The sequence below is a fragment of the Solanum stenotomum genome, chromosome 3, assembly GCF_019186545.1.
Source record: "Solanum stenotomum isolate F172 chromosome 3, ASM1918654v1, whole genome shotgun sequence".
In the NCBI taxonomy this organism is placed as follows: Eukaryota; Viridiplantae; Streptophyta; class Magnoliopsida; order Solanales; family Solanaceae; genus Solanum; species Solanum stenotomum.
In genome coordinates this window covers 47,599,451-47,615,869 of record NC_064284.1, presented here as the reverse complement: position 1 = coordinate 47,615,869, position 16,419 = coordinate 47,599,451, and the positions used below count along the sequence as shown (strand labels likewise).

At 39.6% G+C, this 16,419-nt stretch overlaps 1 protein-coding gene and 1 pseudogene across 1 annotated transcript in view; one reads left to right on the top strand and one right to left on the bottom strand.

Moving 5' to 3' along the window:
- Nucleotides 1-1,357: 1,357 nt before the first annotated feature.
- LOC125858995 (uncharacterized) lies at nt 1,358-5,532 on the bottom strand (annotated as a pseudogene).
- A 4,556-nt stretch (nt 5,533-10,088) lies between these two features.
- Nucleotides 10,089-16,419, top strand: part of LOC125858994 (uncharacterized) — a 22,594-nt gene continuing 16,263 nt past the window's right edge. The window contains exons 1-3 of the mRNA XM_049538745.1: nt 10,089-13,465; nt 13,737-13,933; nt 14,050-16,417. Of these exons, the coding sequence (XP_049394702.1) occupies nt 10,089-13,465; nt 13,737-13,933; nt 14,050-16,417 (5,942 nt within the window). The remainder of the gene's footprint in view (nt 13,466-13,736; nt 13,934-14,049; nt 16,418-16,419) is intronic.

Sequence of the window (16,419 nt, the reverse complement as noted above, 5' to 3'; positions counted from 1 at the left end):
GAATGGCCCTCTTGGCAGTTTGAATATACAATGGCCCTCTTGGCAATTTGAATATGCAATGGCCCTCTTGGCAATTTGAATATGAATGGCTCTCTTGGCAATTTGAATATGCAATGGCCCTCTTGGCAATTTGAATATGAATGGCCCTATTGGCAGTTTGAATATACAATGTCCCTCTTGGCAATTTGAATATGCAATGGCCCTCTTGGCAATTTGAATATGAATGGCCTTCTCGGCAATTTGAATATGAATAGCCCTCTTGGCGGTTTGAATATGTAATGACTATGAATGTCGTCTTTCATCAATATTTGATATGATGATAGGTACTTTTTATCATAACATCATTTTCATCGGTATCTCGCAACCTTAAGTGGTAGATACTCTTCTTTAATCTGTCAAATACCTCTTTGATCAAATGAAGATGTTACATTCACTAATAGATATTCATTGGATATGTTCTCCTGAACTAGTTGGTTGATAAATATAGCTCCTTTCATGATCTTATTATACCCTGCATCCACAGAAACATGTTAGTTTTGGAATACTGATCTGTGTTGAAGTCACCTTGCTCATGGTCTCGTTATTACTGGAACTTTGTCTGGTAGATCCAATGAATCACAGTAGATAAAGACAAGATCATATTTAGATTAAAACATTTGCTAGGTATGAAGTTTTGGAAAAATAGTTTTAAAGAAGATATCTGCCGATTAACTGTCACGACATGCACGACATGAACAAAACCCTTTGTCTCAGATTTTGATATGATAGGTAGCTTGCATGCTACTTAAAACCCTTTAAGAACACATCAATTTGAGGCAATTGAAGTTGACTTCGAAGATCCGAGTATCCTTGATGGAATTTTTGAGGTCCTTCTCAAAAATTCTGTCCCAGTTAGATGTTTCAAAAACAAATTTGATGATGATCACGGGAGTCTTGAATTTGACATCTTCTCAAAATTATTTCCAGTTGCACATTTCGATATGATCTTTGACTCTTATTTGTAGAAAATGACTATTCTTGTAGAATTTTTGAGGTCCTCTCAAAAATTCAGTCCCAGTTTCCATTACGAGGGGAAATGGGAATCTTATTGGGAATATGACCGAACCCTTGTGGCGCCTACGTATCCCGTTGAGGCAGGAATCAGGTCAAGCGTAGTTCCCATCTCAAGAAGTGACAAAAATTGAAAATTGATAAGAAAATGACCGAGGCCGACATAGGCCGCCTACATATCTCATTCTTGAGAATTCAGGTCAAACGTAGTTCAGGTACAAGGGGAATGTTTCAAAACATAAATGCAACAATGATTACAAACAAACTGCAATTACAAGGAAATTAAAGGAAAAAAAAGTATCATCCTTCAAATGTAATATCTCTTGACGGCATCCGAATTGATAGCTTTTCGCCACACCTGACCGTCCATCTCTGCTAGAACCAAAGCTTCTCTTGATAGTACTTTGTGGACGACATACGGTCCTTGCCAGTTAGGTGCAAATTTCCCTTTATATTCTTCTTGATGAGGGAAAATGCGTTTCAACACCAATTGGCCTACCTCAAATGTTCGAACTTTTACTTTCTTGTTGAAAGCACGAGTCATTCTCTGTTGATATAACTGGCCATGACAAACAGCATTCATTCTTTTCTCATCAATCAATGCCAATTGCTCATATCGGTCACGAATCCATTCGGCATCGCTCAATCCAGCTTCCTGAATAATCCTTAAAGATGGTATCTCAACTTCAGCTGGTATCACTGCTTCTGTTCTGTATACCAATAGGTAAGGAGTTGCTCCAGTTGAGGTTCGAATTGTGGTGCGGTAACCTAGCAAAGCATAAGGCAAATTTTCATGCCAACATTTGTAGTTATTAATCATCTTTCTCAGTATCCTCTTGATGTTCTTATTAGCTGCTTCCACAGCTCCATTCATCTGAGGGCGATATATAGTTGAATTGCGGTGGGTAATTTTGAATTGTTCACATATCTCTTTCATCAAGTGACTATTCAGATTTGCTCTATTATCTGTGATGGTAGACTCTGGAACTCCAAAATGACATATCAAATTGTTGCGAACAAAATCGGCCACAACTTTCTTTGTCACAGCTTTGTAGGAAGTAGCTTCGACCTACTTTGTGAAGTAATCAATGGCGACCAAAATGAACCTGTGACCATTGGAGGCAGCAGGCTCAATCGGTCCAATAATATCCATGCCCCAGGCTGCAAATGGCCAAGGGGAACTCATCACGTTGAGCTCGTGGGGTGGTACCTTGATAAGATCTCCATGCACCTGGCATTTATGGCATTTTTGGACAAATCGGCCACAATCATTTTCCATAGTCATCCAGAAGTATCCCGCCCTTAAGATTTTCTTTGCTAATATAAGCCCATTCATGTGCGTCCCACACACTCCAGAGTGCACTTCTTCAAGCAATTTTGTGGCTTCTACAGCATCCACACATCTCAGTAATCCCAGATCGGGTGTCCTCTTATAAAGAACCTCTCCATTCAAAAAGAAGTTATTTGCCATTCTTCGGATTGTTTTCTTCTGAATACTTGTTGCCTTTTTCGGATATTCGCCAGCCTCTAAGTACTTTTTCACATCGATATACCATGGATTCCCATCCCATTCTGCTTCCACATGTGAACAATGTGCTGGTTGTTCTTTTAAAACTACCTCAATTGGATCGATATAACTCTTTTCTGGATGTTGTATCATGGACGATATAGTTGCAAGGGCGTCAGCAAACTCGTTCTGTATTCTTGGTGTGTGTTTGAACTCGGTCTTCCTAAATCTTTTGCATAACCTCTGTACCAATTGTACGTATGGTAAGATTTTAGGATTCTTCACTGCCCATTCTCCTTGAACTTGATGAATCAACAAGTCTGAATCACCAATTATCAGTAATTCTTGAACATTCATGTCAAGAGCCATTCTAATGCCAAGAATACATGCTTCATACTCAGCCATGTTATTAGTGCATCGGAATCTAAGCTTTGCTGTTGCTGGATAATGTTGCCCCGATTCAGATATCAACACTGCTCCAATTCCTGATCCTAGAATTTACTGCTCCATCAAAGAACATTCTCCACCCAGGATATGATTCTGATATGTCTTCCCCTACAAATAATACTTCTTCATCAGGGAAATATGTTTTAAGCGGTTCATATCCTTCATCTACTGGGTTTTCAGCAAGGTGATCTGCCAAAGCTTGCCCCTTGATTGCTTTCTGAGTCATGTACACAATATCGAACTCACTCAACAACATTTGCCACTTTGCTAGCTTTCCTGTGGGCATTGCTTTCTGAAATATGTACTTAAGCGGGTCCATCCTCGAAATGAGATGTGTTGTATAAGCCGACAGATAATGTCTCAATTTCTGAGCAATCCAAGTCAAAGCACAACAAGTTATCTCTAAAAGGGTGTAACGAGCCTCATAAGATGTGAACTTCTTGCTCAAATAGTATATAGCTTTCTCCTTTCTTCCGGTCTCATCATGTTGTCCCAACACACACCCGAATGCATTGTCAGAGACGGATAAATACAATAGCAAAGGACTGCCTGCACGTGGTGGCACCAACACTGGTGGATTCGAAAGGTAACTCTTGATGGTGTCAAAAGCCTTCTGACATTCTTCGGTCCATTTGGTTGGCGCATCTTTTCGTAGTAACTTGAATATGGGCTCACATATCACCGTTGATTGAGCTATGAATCGACTAATGTAATTTAGTCTTCCCAGAAAACTCATTACTTCCTTCTTAGTCTTTGGAGGAGGTAAGTCTTGAATTGCCTTGATCTTGGAAGGATCAAGCTCGATACCTCTTATTCTAACTATGAATCCGAGTAACTTCCCTGCAGGCACTCCAAATGCACATTTGGCTGGGTTCAACTTCAAATCATACCTACATAACCTGTTAAAGAACTTTTCCAAGTGTGTTAGGTGATCTGAACTCTCGCGAGATTTTATGATGACATCGTCCACATACACCTCGATTTCTTTGTGGATCATATCATGGAAAATGGTGGTCATAGCTCTCATGTAAGTGGCTCCAGCATTCTTGAGGCCGAACGGCATCACTCGATAATGGTAGACTCCCCAAGGTGTGATGAATGCTGTTTTTTCTGCATCTTTTTCATCAATTAGAATCTGGTGGTATCCCGCAAAGCAATCTACAAAAGATTGCAACTCATGCTTAGCACAATTATCGATGAGTATGTGTATGTTTGGCAAAGGGAAATTATCTTTCGGACTTGCTTTGTTGAGATCCCGATAATCCACGCATATCCTGATTTTTTCATCTTTCTTCGCCACTGGAACAATGTTAGCCAACCAAGTGGGATACTTGGTCACTTCAACGACTTTTGATTCGATCTGATTCATGACCTCCTCTTTTATCCTTAAACTCAGATCGGGCTTGAACTTTCTGGTTTTCTGCTTTACTGGACAGTACTCTGAATTGATAGGCAGCTTATGGGAAACAATATCAGTGCTTAACCCTGGCATATCATCATAAGACTAGGCAAACACATCGATGTATTGCCTGAGCAGCTTGACCAATTCTTCTTTTTCTGTTGCTGCCAAATGAACACTGACTCGGGTTTCTCTGATCAACTCGTCATCTCCCAAATTTACTGTCTCTGTTTCATCCAGGTTGGGCTTTTTATCGTCTTTAGGTTGCCTCAGGTTCTCGGTAAGGTGTTCAGGCATCATAGTTTCCTCATCATATTCTTCACATTCATTTTTATCGACCTTACTTGGTTCGCCGTGTTCGTGACATGTCATGACATTGGCAGGTTTAGATTCATTTTTACTGAAAAGAACAACAAATCGACCATGTTAGATAGAAAGAGTTTAAATGTATTTGTTGCAGAATAATTCGCAATGACAAGATAATCAATTTAAAATAAACGAGGATTTCATTGGAATTTTAAAAAGGCGTACAAACTTTGGTCATGACTCATGAGTCATTTCCTTTTTAAACATTACGATGAAAAATAAAGTGACATAAATGGTGGTTTCAGGCCTCGTCCGAACAACACCGATTTTCAAAAAATAAAACTTCAAATCTTGTCTTTGTCTACCAAGCCATTCGATGGATCATAAGAAACCAATTATTGTGTAATTGCAATGCTAGCCACTTTCTCACCTTATTCTTAAATTCATTGTTGAGATCAGAAATTGGGCCATTCACTTGCCATATTTCAGCAGCCCACTTCAATGATCCAGGCCCATTTTTTCAATTCCCAACCCATCAAATAAATACCCAATTCAATTCCATTTTCAGCTTTCTAATAAGCCCAACCATACCTATAAACCCAAGCCCACAACAATACAATACATATAACAACAATTCCCAAAAGACCCAGCAAACAATACATACAACTGTACCAAAACGACCCCACTGCCCTGTGCGCCTCCTTCTTCACGCGAGTAGAGAATTTCCAGAAAATCCCAGCAAATCCGGTGAGAAATCTGTGTAAATAAGCAGATCCGTCACACCAGCCGCGTCCCTTTTTTCCACAATTTCAGAATTTCCCATCCCTTCTATTGTTGACTTGAAAGAACAAGCAAAGATTTTGAATTTCAAAAAAAATTTCAATCCTTTTTCCCTCTCAAAACAGCCCTTTTCTTCATCTATTTAGGATCTTTTTCACGATGTGAAAAAAAGGGAGGCGAGAAAAGAAAGAAAAAAAAAGAGACAAAAAAAGCTTCATGAAAAATTGGTTGCTATAGTAAAAAAAAAAAAGAGTTTTGATTTTTGAGTTATAAGTTTTCCTTTCGAAACCACCGGACTTCATCGGTGGTGGTGGAATCGCTTCTAACCCGTCATTTCAGTCTCGCTGCTCAGAAAGAGGTAATATTCCGTTTCTCTACTTTCTTATGTTGCTTATATGATCAAGCGGGGCTTAGAGTATTTGTATATTGTAATTGGACCTTTATGTTTGCTTGGTTTGTGTATAAAGCATAGTTTAAAATTAATTCAATATTTTGATTCTGGCGTCTAAAGATTTCGTTTTTTTTTGTTTTGATCAATGCTAGTTCTATGTGATTGTTGTTTTCTCCAGATATGACCAAAGCAAGAATATTGTTGCTAAAATGACAACTTGTTTTTTTGTGCATCTTTAGTATGAGTCATTTGCCTAGAACTTTTTTTTTATTATTATTTAAGTTATATGTTGGTTGTCATATTTATTATGAGTTCCTTTGAAGATGAAGTCTTGCCTAAATATTTGTCTAAATGAATCCCTGCAAGTCATCCTTATAAGTACTATGTTGTTTAGATATTTAAGGCCTAGCAACTAGCAAATGTGTATTAAGTTGAGTTTCTTCTCCTTTATGCATTTTGTTGACTGTTGTGAATGTATATATGCTTGTTAGTCTATAACACTCTAATTGATTGAATTTATATCTTTTTGTAACATATTTATGCTTAGAGAATTTATTGAAATGGGTAAAAAATAAAATAAAAATAAATTATATTACATTAGAGATTGTTCAAATGCCCCCTAGAACATACAATGATATGCTTCAACTTAGCACCTTGCTTATCTAGTATTGTTTACATGATATTTTTGGCTTAATTCCCTTTCAGTTGACAACAACAAATGATTCATTTTAAGTGTTTAGTTCCTGCTTTAATAATTCATGCGTGTCTCTGCTTATTGACTAAATTTTATTTTTTTTATTTTTGAATCTAATAGTTACCCTGTATTTGTTCCTCAAGCTGAAAATACTTTGAAAAATAATTGGGGTGTTCCTTGGGGTCTAATACACGGAGATGAATACTTGTTTTAGCATGTTAGTTAATTCGAAGTGTTTTTAACCTTTCCTACTAAAGTACTCAATTTTTGATGCATTATGGTAGTAATATTAAATAGTTCAATTAACATCCCTATTCATATGTTGCTTCTATTTCTGTAAAAAATAAGAGTTGATAAGCTCGCATTTGAATTGTTACCAATATGGGTATTAATATATTGCTTGTCAGAAATACATCTTTTTCTTACTTGTGCTAATTTTGTTTCTTTTGTTTGTTGTATGAACCCCTTCCGAGTCCGTGATGGACTTGCCTTTCCTTGCATTATCGAGTTGAGCCATAGAGGCTCAAATTTCTTTTCATCGTTTGAGTTAGCCTGATTACCACAAATATGATGAGATGCAAAAAGATGGGCTGGAAGTTCAGATTTCAGGTGCCCGGAAAGTTTTAAGATGGGCTGTATACACGTCGTATACAGTTGTATACACTGATATACATGTTCGGTACAGGAAACACAGGCCAAAAATACGAAAATACAAAGATGAGGTGAAAAACGGGTGTTTGGAAGCAATCTATACATGAAAAACACCTATACACACGCCGATATACACTGATATACATCAAGTGTATACAAAAACGGGAATTGGGTTAAGCCCAATAGTGGCAGCGAATTTGGCCCAAAAAGGGCCCAAATTCATTTCTCCTTTACTTTTAAATTATTTAATTGTCTCTATTTATTGTTTGTTTTTTATTATCATTAACTCTAACTTTAGAATTGTTAAATAACTTAATTAGATTCCCCAAAAGACGAGCTATTTCTCTGTGTTGTTTTGTTTTTAACAAATCTCTTTTATCAACTTTTGTATTGTCATTTATAATCTTTAGTCAATTTTTTTTTATTTTTTGACCTGAACTACGTTTGACCTGAATTCTCAAATAGAAACCAATTATTCTTTTGACCTGAACTACGTTTGACCTGAATTCTCAAGAATGAGATACGTAGGCGGCCTATGTTGGCCTCGGTCATTTTCTTATCAATTTTCAATTTTTGTCACTTCTTGAGATGAGAACTACGTTTGACTGATTTCTGTCTCAACGGGATACGTAGGCGCCACAAGGGTTCGGTCATATTCCCAATAAGATTCCCATTTCCCCTCGTAATGGAAATTGGGACAGAATTTTTGAGAAATGGCGACTCTGCTGGGGATTCAATTAGGTTCTAACCATAATGACTTGACTCTCTTTGACTATTTGCTAATATTTGTTGAATTGTTTTACCTCAAATGTGCCTTATTTGCTTAATTGTTATATCAACTGTCATTGTATGCATATCATTTATTCTGTCAAATGACATTTTTTTTCTTTTTACATAAAGGACGATTATACGGGCCGCAGTCGTTCGTTAACCAAATTGTTCTCGGGGTACCCTGGCGAATGTAGTTGGCCACTGGATGGTCAACGATCGCTAACTGCTCCAGCTCAAGTTGTCTGCTTGGGTCACCAGTCCACTTCAAATAAACTCCACTCTTAGTCAAGACTAGTGTAGAGCCAAACCAAATCCCAAATTTAGCGTATTTGAACTAAGTTGACCCAACACCCAAGGCGTGTTTGGGCCCATTAGAAGTCTACCTTGTTTCTATTTGGCCCATTGGTCAATAAAAGACAATCATACTTATGTGTTTAAATTTGAAGGATGTATACGCCATTTAGCAAACCATTGTCTCTTGGGGTTGAGTTTTAATCGTTTGTTCAAGTCGAAGAAGAATCAAATTATCATAGCATCCAAGAGCGTGGACATTCGAAGATGACAAGAAATCAAGAACATATGATCTTTCCTTGGAAGCATAGAGTAGGATTGAACCCCTGTGCGGGACTGATATTTCGTATCCCATTTCTCCTATTATGTATCCCTATTTAGTTTATTCGTAAAACTTGTATAAATTTGGGTTTTGGGGCAATGGAATGTTTCAAATGACGTTATACATCCTTCAATTCGATAGGCCCACCTTTGGCATAAAAATGTCACAAGTTTAGGGCGCGATATAAACTGTTTCTGTGTTGCTTGATATAATTGTTTTGTGTTGTGATGTGTCACTTTGTCTAAAGCAGAATTAATCCACTCTTGTTTCTTAGAGCACTCTAAGCATATATTAAAATTCACAACAACAAAGTCCGTCCAAATTACTTCTGAAGTGTTGTCCAAGTTTCTTAGAAATATATAAACTGTCTACTCTAAAAATCTCCTAAGTTTTATTCATCCATCACAGGAAGGTCGACTTGCTAGAATGTCTGGAAAAAGTGTCAACGCACCAATCCCACTCATTGCTTTGGTTAGTGATGAAGAAACTGAAGAGTCAATGCTCAGAAAATTTATCGAGACTAGAGAGAGGATAGCTGTAGCCAAAAGGAGACTTGCAATACTTGACCAAACTGAATGGATGCTACGAGAGAAAATTATTGAGGTTGACATGGAAACAGCCTCGGTGAAAAGAAAGATTGCAAAAATTGATCAAGAGATAATTAATATCACTAAAGCAGCGTCTGCAAGGATCCCCGAAATTGAACGGGACATTAAGAAACTAAATTTTGGGAATGCTCCTTCCATGAGGGGAAAAGGTAAAACAAAAGTAGGTTCAGATGACGAGAGCACCGAATAGTCACCCTACAGTTGAAGTAGAAGGAAAGAAACCTTTGGGTAGATTTAGGTTCATGTAACACTTCTCTTATGTTTGTCATGTTGTTTTTAAATTTTTATTGTAATCAAGAACTACGCGAGACTTGAGCCTATAGGGGGTACGTAGGAAGCTCTTTTCTAGCCTAGTCTCTCTATCAATTTTGGGAAGGGTACGTTTAGGTTATCTTATGTAATTCGAACTACGTCGGACCTGATTTCCTTGGTGGATACGTAGGCAGCCTACTTAAGGCTCGGTCCTTATCTTTTCAATTTTTATTCTCCCTTATTAGTGAATGATTCTGAAGAGTTTCACCTACAAAAGCATATGAGTGGAAGAAATTAGCAAGATTCTATGCAAGTCGACCTTTCTAATTCAATTGCAAGAAAAATTTCTTTCCATTTGAGTCCTCAAATTCACCCAAAATATTTTCGTGGATTAATCTGCTTGAAGCAAAATGACACTTGTGTGTTTATTATTATGTCATCTTATTTGCATATCTCGTTAAAAACAAAAACTAACACATATGTCTTTTGAGTTGTTCTTCTCTACAGGTAAAAACTGATCTGTGTTGAAATCAAACTGGCTGACCATCCCTACTTTACAAGATCTAAAGCAATCATACTATCCTTCCCTGATCATTCTCTAGAGAAAGGCAAGAGCAAAATGACTGGTACTTCTGAAGAAACGGGAATAGTGGACGTGATCATCAGAAATGCTGAACTCGCTGATCAGAGTGAGTTGATCTCTCAGTTAATGCAACGAATTGCAGATATGCAGGAAGAGCTTCAACAGACCAAAGATCTGGCCAAACTGGCCATTGCATTGAATGAACCCCCTCTTGAAACTAGAAGACCTCCTCCTCCTTTTCCATCACTGAGTTCCCCATTACCCAACTATTTCCCTACCCATACCACAGGACCAATCACTTCCATCCCTAATTCTCATACCATCGACTTAACTGTATCCAACACTCCTTATGCCAGCACTTCCTACCAAACACCACCACCATTACCAAATCCGAACCAAGCACCTAACACTAATCACTCCCAAAACTTCATGCCAACCTATCAAATCCCAGTCCCAGTCCCCAATAATCCAAATGTTTTGCCTAGCTTGCCTACACACCCTTCCGTAACATTCCAAACTCCACCAGTCTATACAATCTCTGAGCCATGTCCTAGCTTTCCAGTTCAACCGGAGCTTGATCACTATGAAGAAATGGAGAAGGAGTGGAGGTTGAGAGAAGAAAAGCGTGAACAAGAGATGAATGTTATGAAGGATGCCATCTCCGAGGCAGTAAAAAGTGTTCAATCTTCGAGGAAGATAACAGGACTTGAGTATGAGGACCTTTGCATGCACCCTGGCTTGGAAATACCCGAAGGTTACAAAATTCCAAAATTTGAAACCTTCAATGGTATTGGCAATCCCATGGCTCACCTACGAGCTTATTGTGACAAACTCGTGGGTATCGGGAAAAATGATGCATTGATTATGAGGTTGTTTAGTCGAAGCCTCAGCGGGGAGGCGTTAAAATGGTTCACATCTCAAGAACTCCGTCAGTGGTCTACATGGGGGGCTCTGGCCAAAGATTTCTTGGAGAGATTCCAGTTTAATGTCGAAGCTGTCCCTGAAAGATATTATTTGGAAAAAATCAAGCAAAAGTCCACGGAGGACTATCGTGAATATACGTGCCGCTGGAGGAAAGAAGCTGCAAAGGTACAACCTGTGATGACTGAAAATGAAATAATCTCTGCTTTTATTCGAGCTCAGGAGCCCGAGTATTATGAAAGGATGTTGCCTATGATGGGACAAAAGTTTTCGGAGCTGATCAGAATGGGAGAAGCAATAGAAGATGGCCTCAAGTTTGGAAAGGTTACAAGTCTCACTGCCTTGCAGGCCGCCAACAAATCCTCACCATCCATGGCCACAGGATTCGCTAGGAAAAAGAGAGAGGACATGTCTGCTGTATCTTTTAGCCCGAGGCCAAGGCCGCAAAGGTATTTTGGGTCTGGTTCTGCCATTGGAAACTCCAATCGATTCCCCACCTCAAATATTTACCCACCATCTCCACAAGCTCCAATCCCAATCTACTATGCACAACAGAACTACCAAGCACCACCGCCCATCTACCAAAATCAACCACTAACCTACCAAAATACACTACCAAATCACCAAGCCAATGCACCAGTCTACCAAAATCCCGGACAAAACAACCCAAATGCCAACAATCTACCCCGCCCTAACCTCGAAAGAAAGCCTCCCAGAGTTTTCACTCCTTTGGCAGAAACACGTACCCTACTCTTTGAGCGTCTAAGAGCGGCAGGATTGATCCAACCAGTAGACGCAAGGGCAATTAATCCCACAACAAAGTTCTTCCGAGCAGATCAACGTTGTGCGTACCATTCTGGAGGGGTAGGACATGATACAGAAGGATGTATTAATCTGAAACATAAGATTCAAGACTTGATCGATAACAGGGTCATCACTCTCCAAGCCCCTGCCCCCAATGTGAACCTTAACCCATTTTCGAATCATGGAGGAGCCACCATCAACATGATCGAAAGAGACGAAGATTGGCTTGCTAATGGGACTATCGGTGAAGCAGCTGTCAACTCACTTATACCAGCAGTGGCCTCATTGACCATAAAGGCTCGTCCAGAGTTTGTTGTAATAACTACACCTCATCAGGCATTTGCTTTGGTGAAGGAAAGAAGCAATGAACAGTCCGAAAAAAGGTTTGTTGTCCAGGCGGCCACCGCACAAGGGATGACACGTTCTGGAAGGTGCTATATTCCAAAAGAACTAACTCAGGAGACACGAAGAAAGGAGAATCAAAAAAGGCCGATCACAGAGGGTGAGGCTGAAGAGTTTTGGCGAAGAATGCAGCCTAAGGAGTATTCCATTGTCAAGCATTTGGAGAAGACTCCCGCTCAAATTTCTGTTTGGGCTCTATTAATGAGTTTTGAGTACCATCGAAAAGCACTGTTGAAGGTACTTGATGAAGCATATGTGCCGACGGGAACAAGTGGTGAGAATCTGGCCACCATGGTAAGTCATGTCATTGGGAGTCATCAAATCTCTTTCCGAGAAGAAGAGTTGCCACTCGAAGGGGTTATGCACAACCGTGCCTTGTATATTACCGTCAAATGCAAGGATAAGTTTGTAGCTCGAGTATTGATTGACAATGGCTCAGGGCTCAATATCTGCCCATTATCAACCCTGACTCAGCTAAATTATGATGTAGGGAAAATTCGTCAAAGCCGCATGAATGTAAGGGCGTTTGATGGTTCGCAAAGAGAGACCATGGGGGAAATAGACCTGTGTATCCAAATGGGGCCTGCAGAATTTGTCACTGAATTCCAGGTGATGGGTATATCTACAAGTTACAACTTATTGCTAGGAAGACCATGGATCCATGCTGTTGGAGCAGTTCCATCCACATTGCATCAACTTTTGAAGTTCATCTGGGAGGACCATGAAATTGTCATCCATGGTGAAGGGAGTAATCATAGTTACCCTGGTTTCTCCATTCCAGTTATTGAAGAGTCTTCTCAGGGTACTGACTTTCACATGGTGGAGATAATGAATGCTGCTTTTGAAGACACGACACTGCAAGTACCAATGCCGCAAGTGTATAAAATGTTAGCTGCAACTATGCTGAGAAGTGGTTTTGAACCTGGGCGTGGGTTAGGCAAGAATTTGGATGGCATATCCGAACCTCTTCCTATACCACTTCAAAATTTCCGATTCGGTATCGGTTATGCCCCAACAGAGGAAGAATTGTTTGAAGCAGAAACAAGGAAGAAACATGACTGTGATATACCGAAGCCTATTCCAGTATTGTACCAGTCATTTGTTGCTAAAGCTTTAGAGCCTGAGATTGATGGTCTAGTGGAAGGGATGAGAAAATTGTTTGATGAAGAAGATTGTGCTGTGATCTCGGCAGAATGCACAACAACACCCACCATCCGAGATGTCGGACCTGGAGAGATGCTGCAGAATTGGATGGCCACTCCACTTATGATCCATCGAATGGCTTGGTAGACAAAGACAAGATTTGAAGTTTTATTTTTTGAAAATCGGTGTTGTTCGGACGAGGCCCGAAACCACCATTTATGTCACTTTATTTTTCATCGTAATGTTTAAAAAGGAAATGACTCATGAGTCATGACCAAAGTTTGTACGCCTTTTTAAAATTCCAATGAAAGCCTCGTTTATTTTAAATTGATTATCTTGTCATTGCGAATTATTCTGCAACAAATACATTTAAACTCTTTCTATCTAACATGGTCGATTTGTTGTTCTTTTCAGTAAAAATGAATCTGAACCTGCCAATGTCATGACATGTCACGAACACGGCGAACCAAGTAAGGTCGATGAAGATGAATGTGAAGAATATAATGAGGAAACTATGATGCCTGAACACCTTACCGAGAACTTGAGGCAACCTGAAGACGATAAAAAGCCCAACCTAGATGAAACAGAGACAGTAAATTTGGGAGATACGAGTTGATCAGAGAAACCCGAGTCAGTGTTCATTTGGCAGCAACAGAAAAAGTAGAATTGGTCAAGCTGCTCAGGCAATACATCGATGTGTTTGCCTGGTCTTATGATGATATGCCAGGGTTAAGCACTGATATTGTTTCCCATAAGCTGCCTATCAATTCAGAGTACTGTCCAGTAAAGCAGAAAACCAGAAAGTTCAAGCCCGATCTGAGTTTAAGGATAAAAGAGGAGGTCATGAATCAGATCGAATCAAAAGTCGTTGAAGTGACCAAGTATCCCACTTGGTTGGCAAACATTGTTCCAGTGGCGAAGAAAGATGGAAAAATCAGGATATGCGTGGATTATCGGGATCTCAACAAAGCAAGTTCGAAAGATAATTTCCCTTTGCCAAACATACACATACTCATCGATAATTGTGTTAAGCATGAGTTGCAATATTTTGTAGATTGCTTTGCGGGATACCACCAGATTCTAATGGATGAAGAAGATGCAGAAAAAACAGCATTCATCACACCTTGGGGAGTCTACCATTATCGAGTGATGCCGTTCGGCCTCAAGAATGCTGGAGCCACTTACATGAGAGCTATGACCACCATTTTCCATGATATGATCCACAAAGAAATCGAGGTGTATGTGGACGATGTCATCATAAAATCTCGCGAGAGTTCGGATCACCTAACACACTTGGAAAAGTTCTTTAACAGGTTACGTAGGTATGATTTGAAGTTGAACCCAGCCAAATGTGCATTTGGAGTGCCTGCAGGAAAGTTACTCGGATTCATAGTTAGCAGAAGAGGTATCGAGCTTGATCCTTCCAAGATCAAGGCAATTCAAGACTTACCTCCTCCGAAGACTAAGAAGGAAGTAATGAGTTTTCTGGGAAAACTAAATTACATTAGTCGATTCATAGCTCAATCAACGGTGATATGTGAGCCCATATTCAAGTTACTACGAAAAGATGCGCCAACCAAATGGACCGAAGAATGTCAGAAAGCTTTTGACACCATCAAGAGTTACCTTTCGAATCCACCAGTGTTGGTGCCACCACGTCCAGGCAGTCCTTTGCTATTGTATTTATCCGTCTCTGACAATGCATTCGGGTGTGTGTTGGGACAACATGATGAGACTGGAAGAAAGGAGAAAGCTATATACTATTTGAGCAAGAAATTCACATCTTATGAGGCTCGTTACACCCTTTTAGAGAGAACTTGTTGTGCTGTGACTTGGGTTGCTCAGAAATTGAGACATTATCTGTCGGCTTATACAACACATCTCATTTCGAGGATGGACCCGCTTAAGTACATATTTCAGAAAGCAATGCCCACAGGAAAGCTAGCAAAGTGGAAAATATTGTTGAGTGAGTTCGATATTGTGTACATGACTCAGAAAGCAATCAAGGGGCAAGCTTTGGCAGATCACCTTGCTGAAAACCCAGTAGATGAAGGATATGAACCGCTTAAAACATATTTCCCTAATGAAGACGTATTGTTTGTAGGGGAAGACATATCAGAATCATATCCTGGGTGGAGAATGTTCTTTGATGGAGCAGTAAATTCTATAGGATCAGGAATTGGAGCAGTGTTGATATCTGAATCGGGGCAACATTATCCAGCAACAGCAAAGCTTAGATTCCGATGCACTAATAACATGGCTGAGTATGAAGCATGTATTCTTGGCATTAGAATGGCTCTTGACATGAATGTTCAAGAATTACTGATAATTGGTGATTCAGACTTGTTGATTCATCAAGTTCAAGGAGAATGGGCAGTGAAGAATCCTAAAATCTTACCATACGTACAATTGGTACAGAGGTTATGCAAAAGATTTAGGAAGACCGAGTTCAGACACACACCAAGAATACAGAACGAGTTTGCTGACGCCCTTGCAACTATACCGTCCATGATACAACATCCAGAAAAGAGTTATATCGATCCAATTAAGGTAGTTTTAAAAGAACAACCAGCACATTGTTCACATGTGGAAGCAGAATGGGATGGGAATCCATGGTATATCGATGTGAAAAAGTACTTAGAGGCTGGCGAATATCCGAAAAAGGCAACAAGTATTCAGAAGAAAACAATCCGAAGAATGACAAATAACTTCTTTTTGAATGGAGAGGTTCTTTATAAGAGGACACCCGATCTGGGATTAGTGAGATGTGTGGATGCTGTAGAAGCCACAAAATTGTTTAAAGAAGTGCACTCTGGAGTGTGTGGGACGCACATGAATGGGCTTACATTAGCAAAGAAAATCTTAAGGGCGGGATACTTCTGGATGACTATGGAAAATGATTGTGGCCGATTTGTCCAAAAATGCCATAAATGCCAGGTGCATGGAGATCTTATCAAGGTACCACCCCACGAGCTCAATGCGATGAGTTCCCCTTGGCCATTTGCAGCCTGGGGCATGGATATTATTGGACCGATTGAGCCTGCTGCCTCCAATGGTCACAGGTTCATTTTGGTCGCCATTGATTACTTCACAAAGT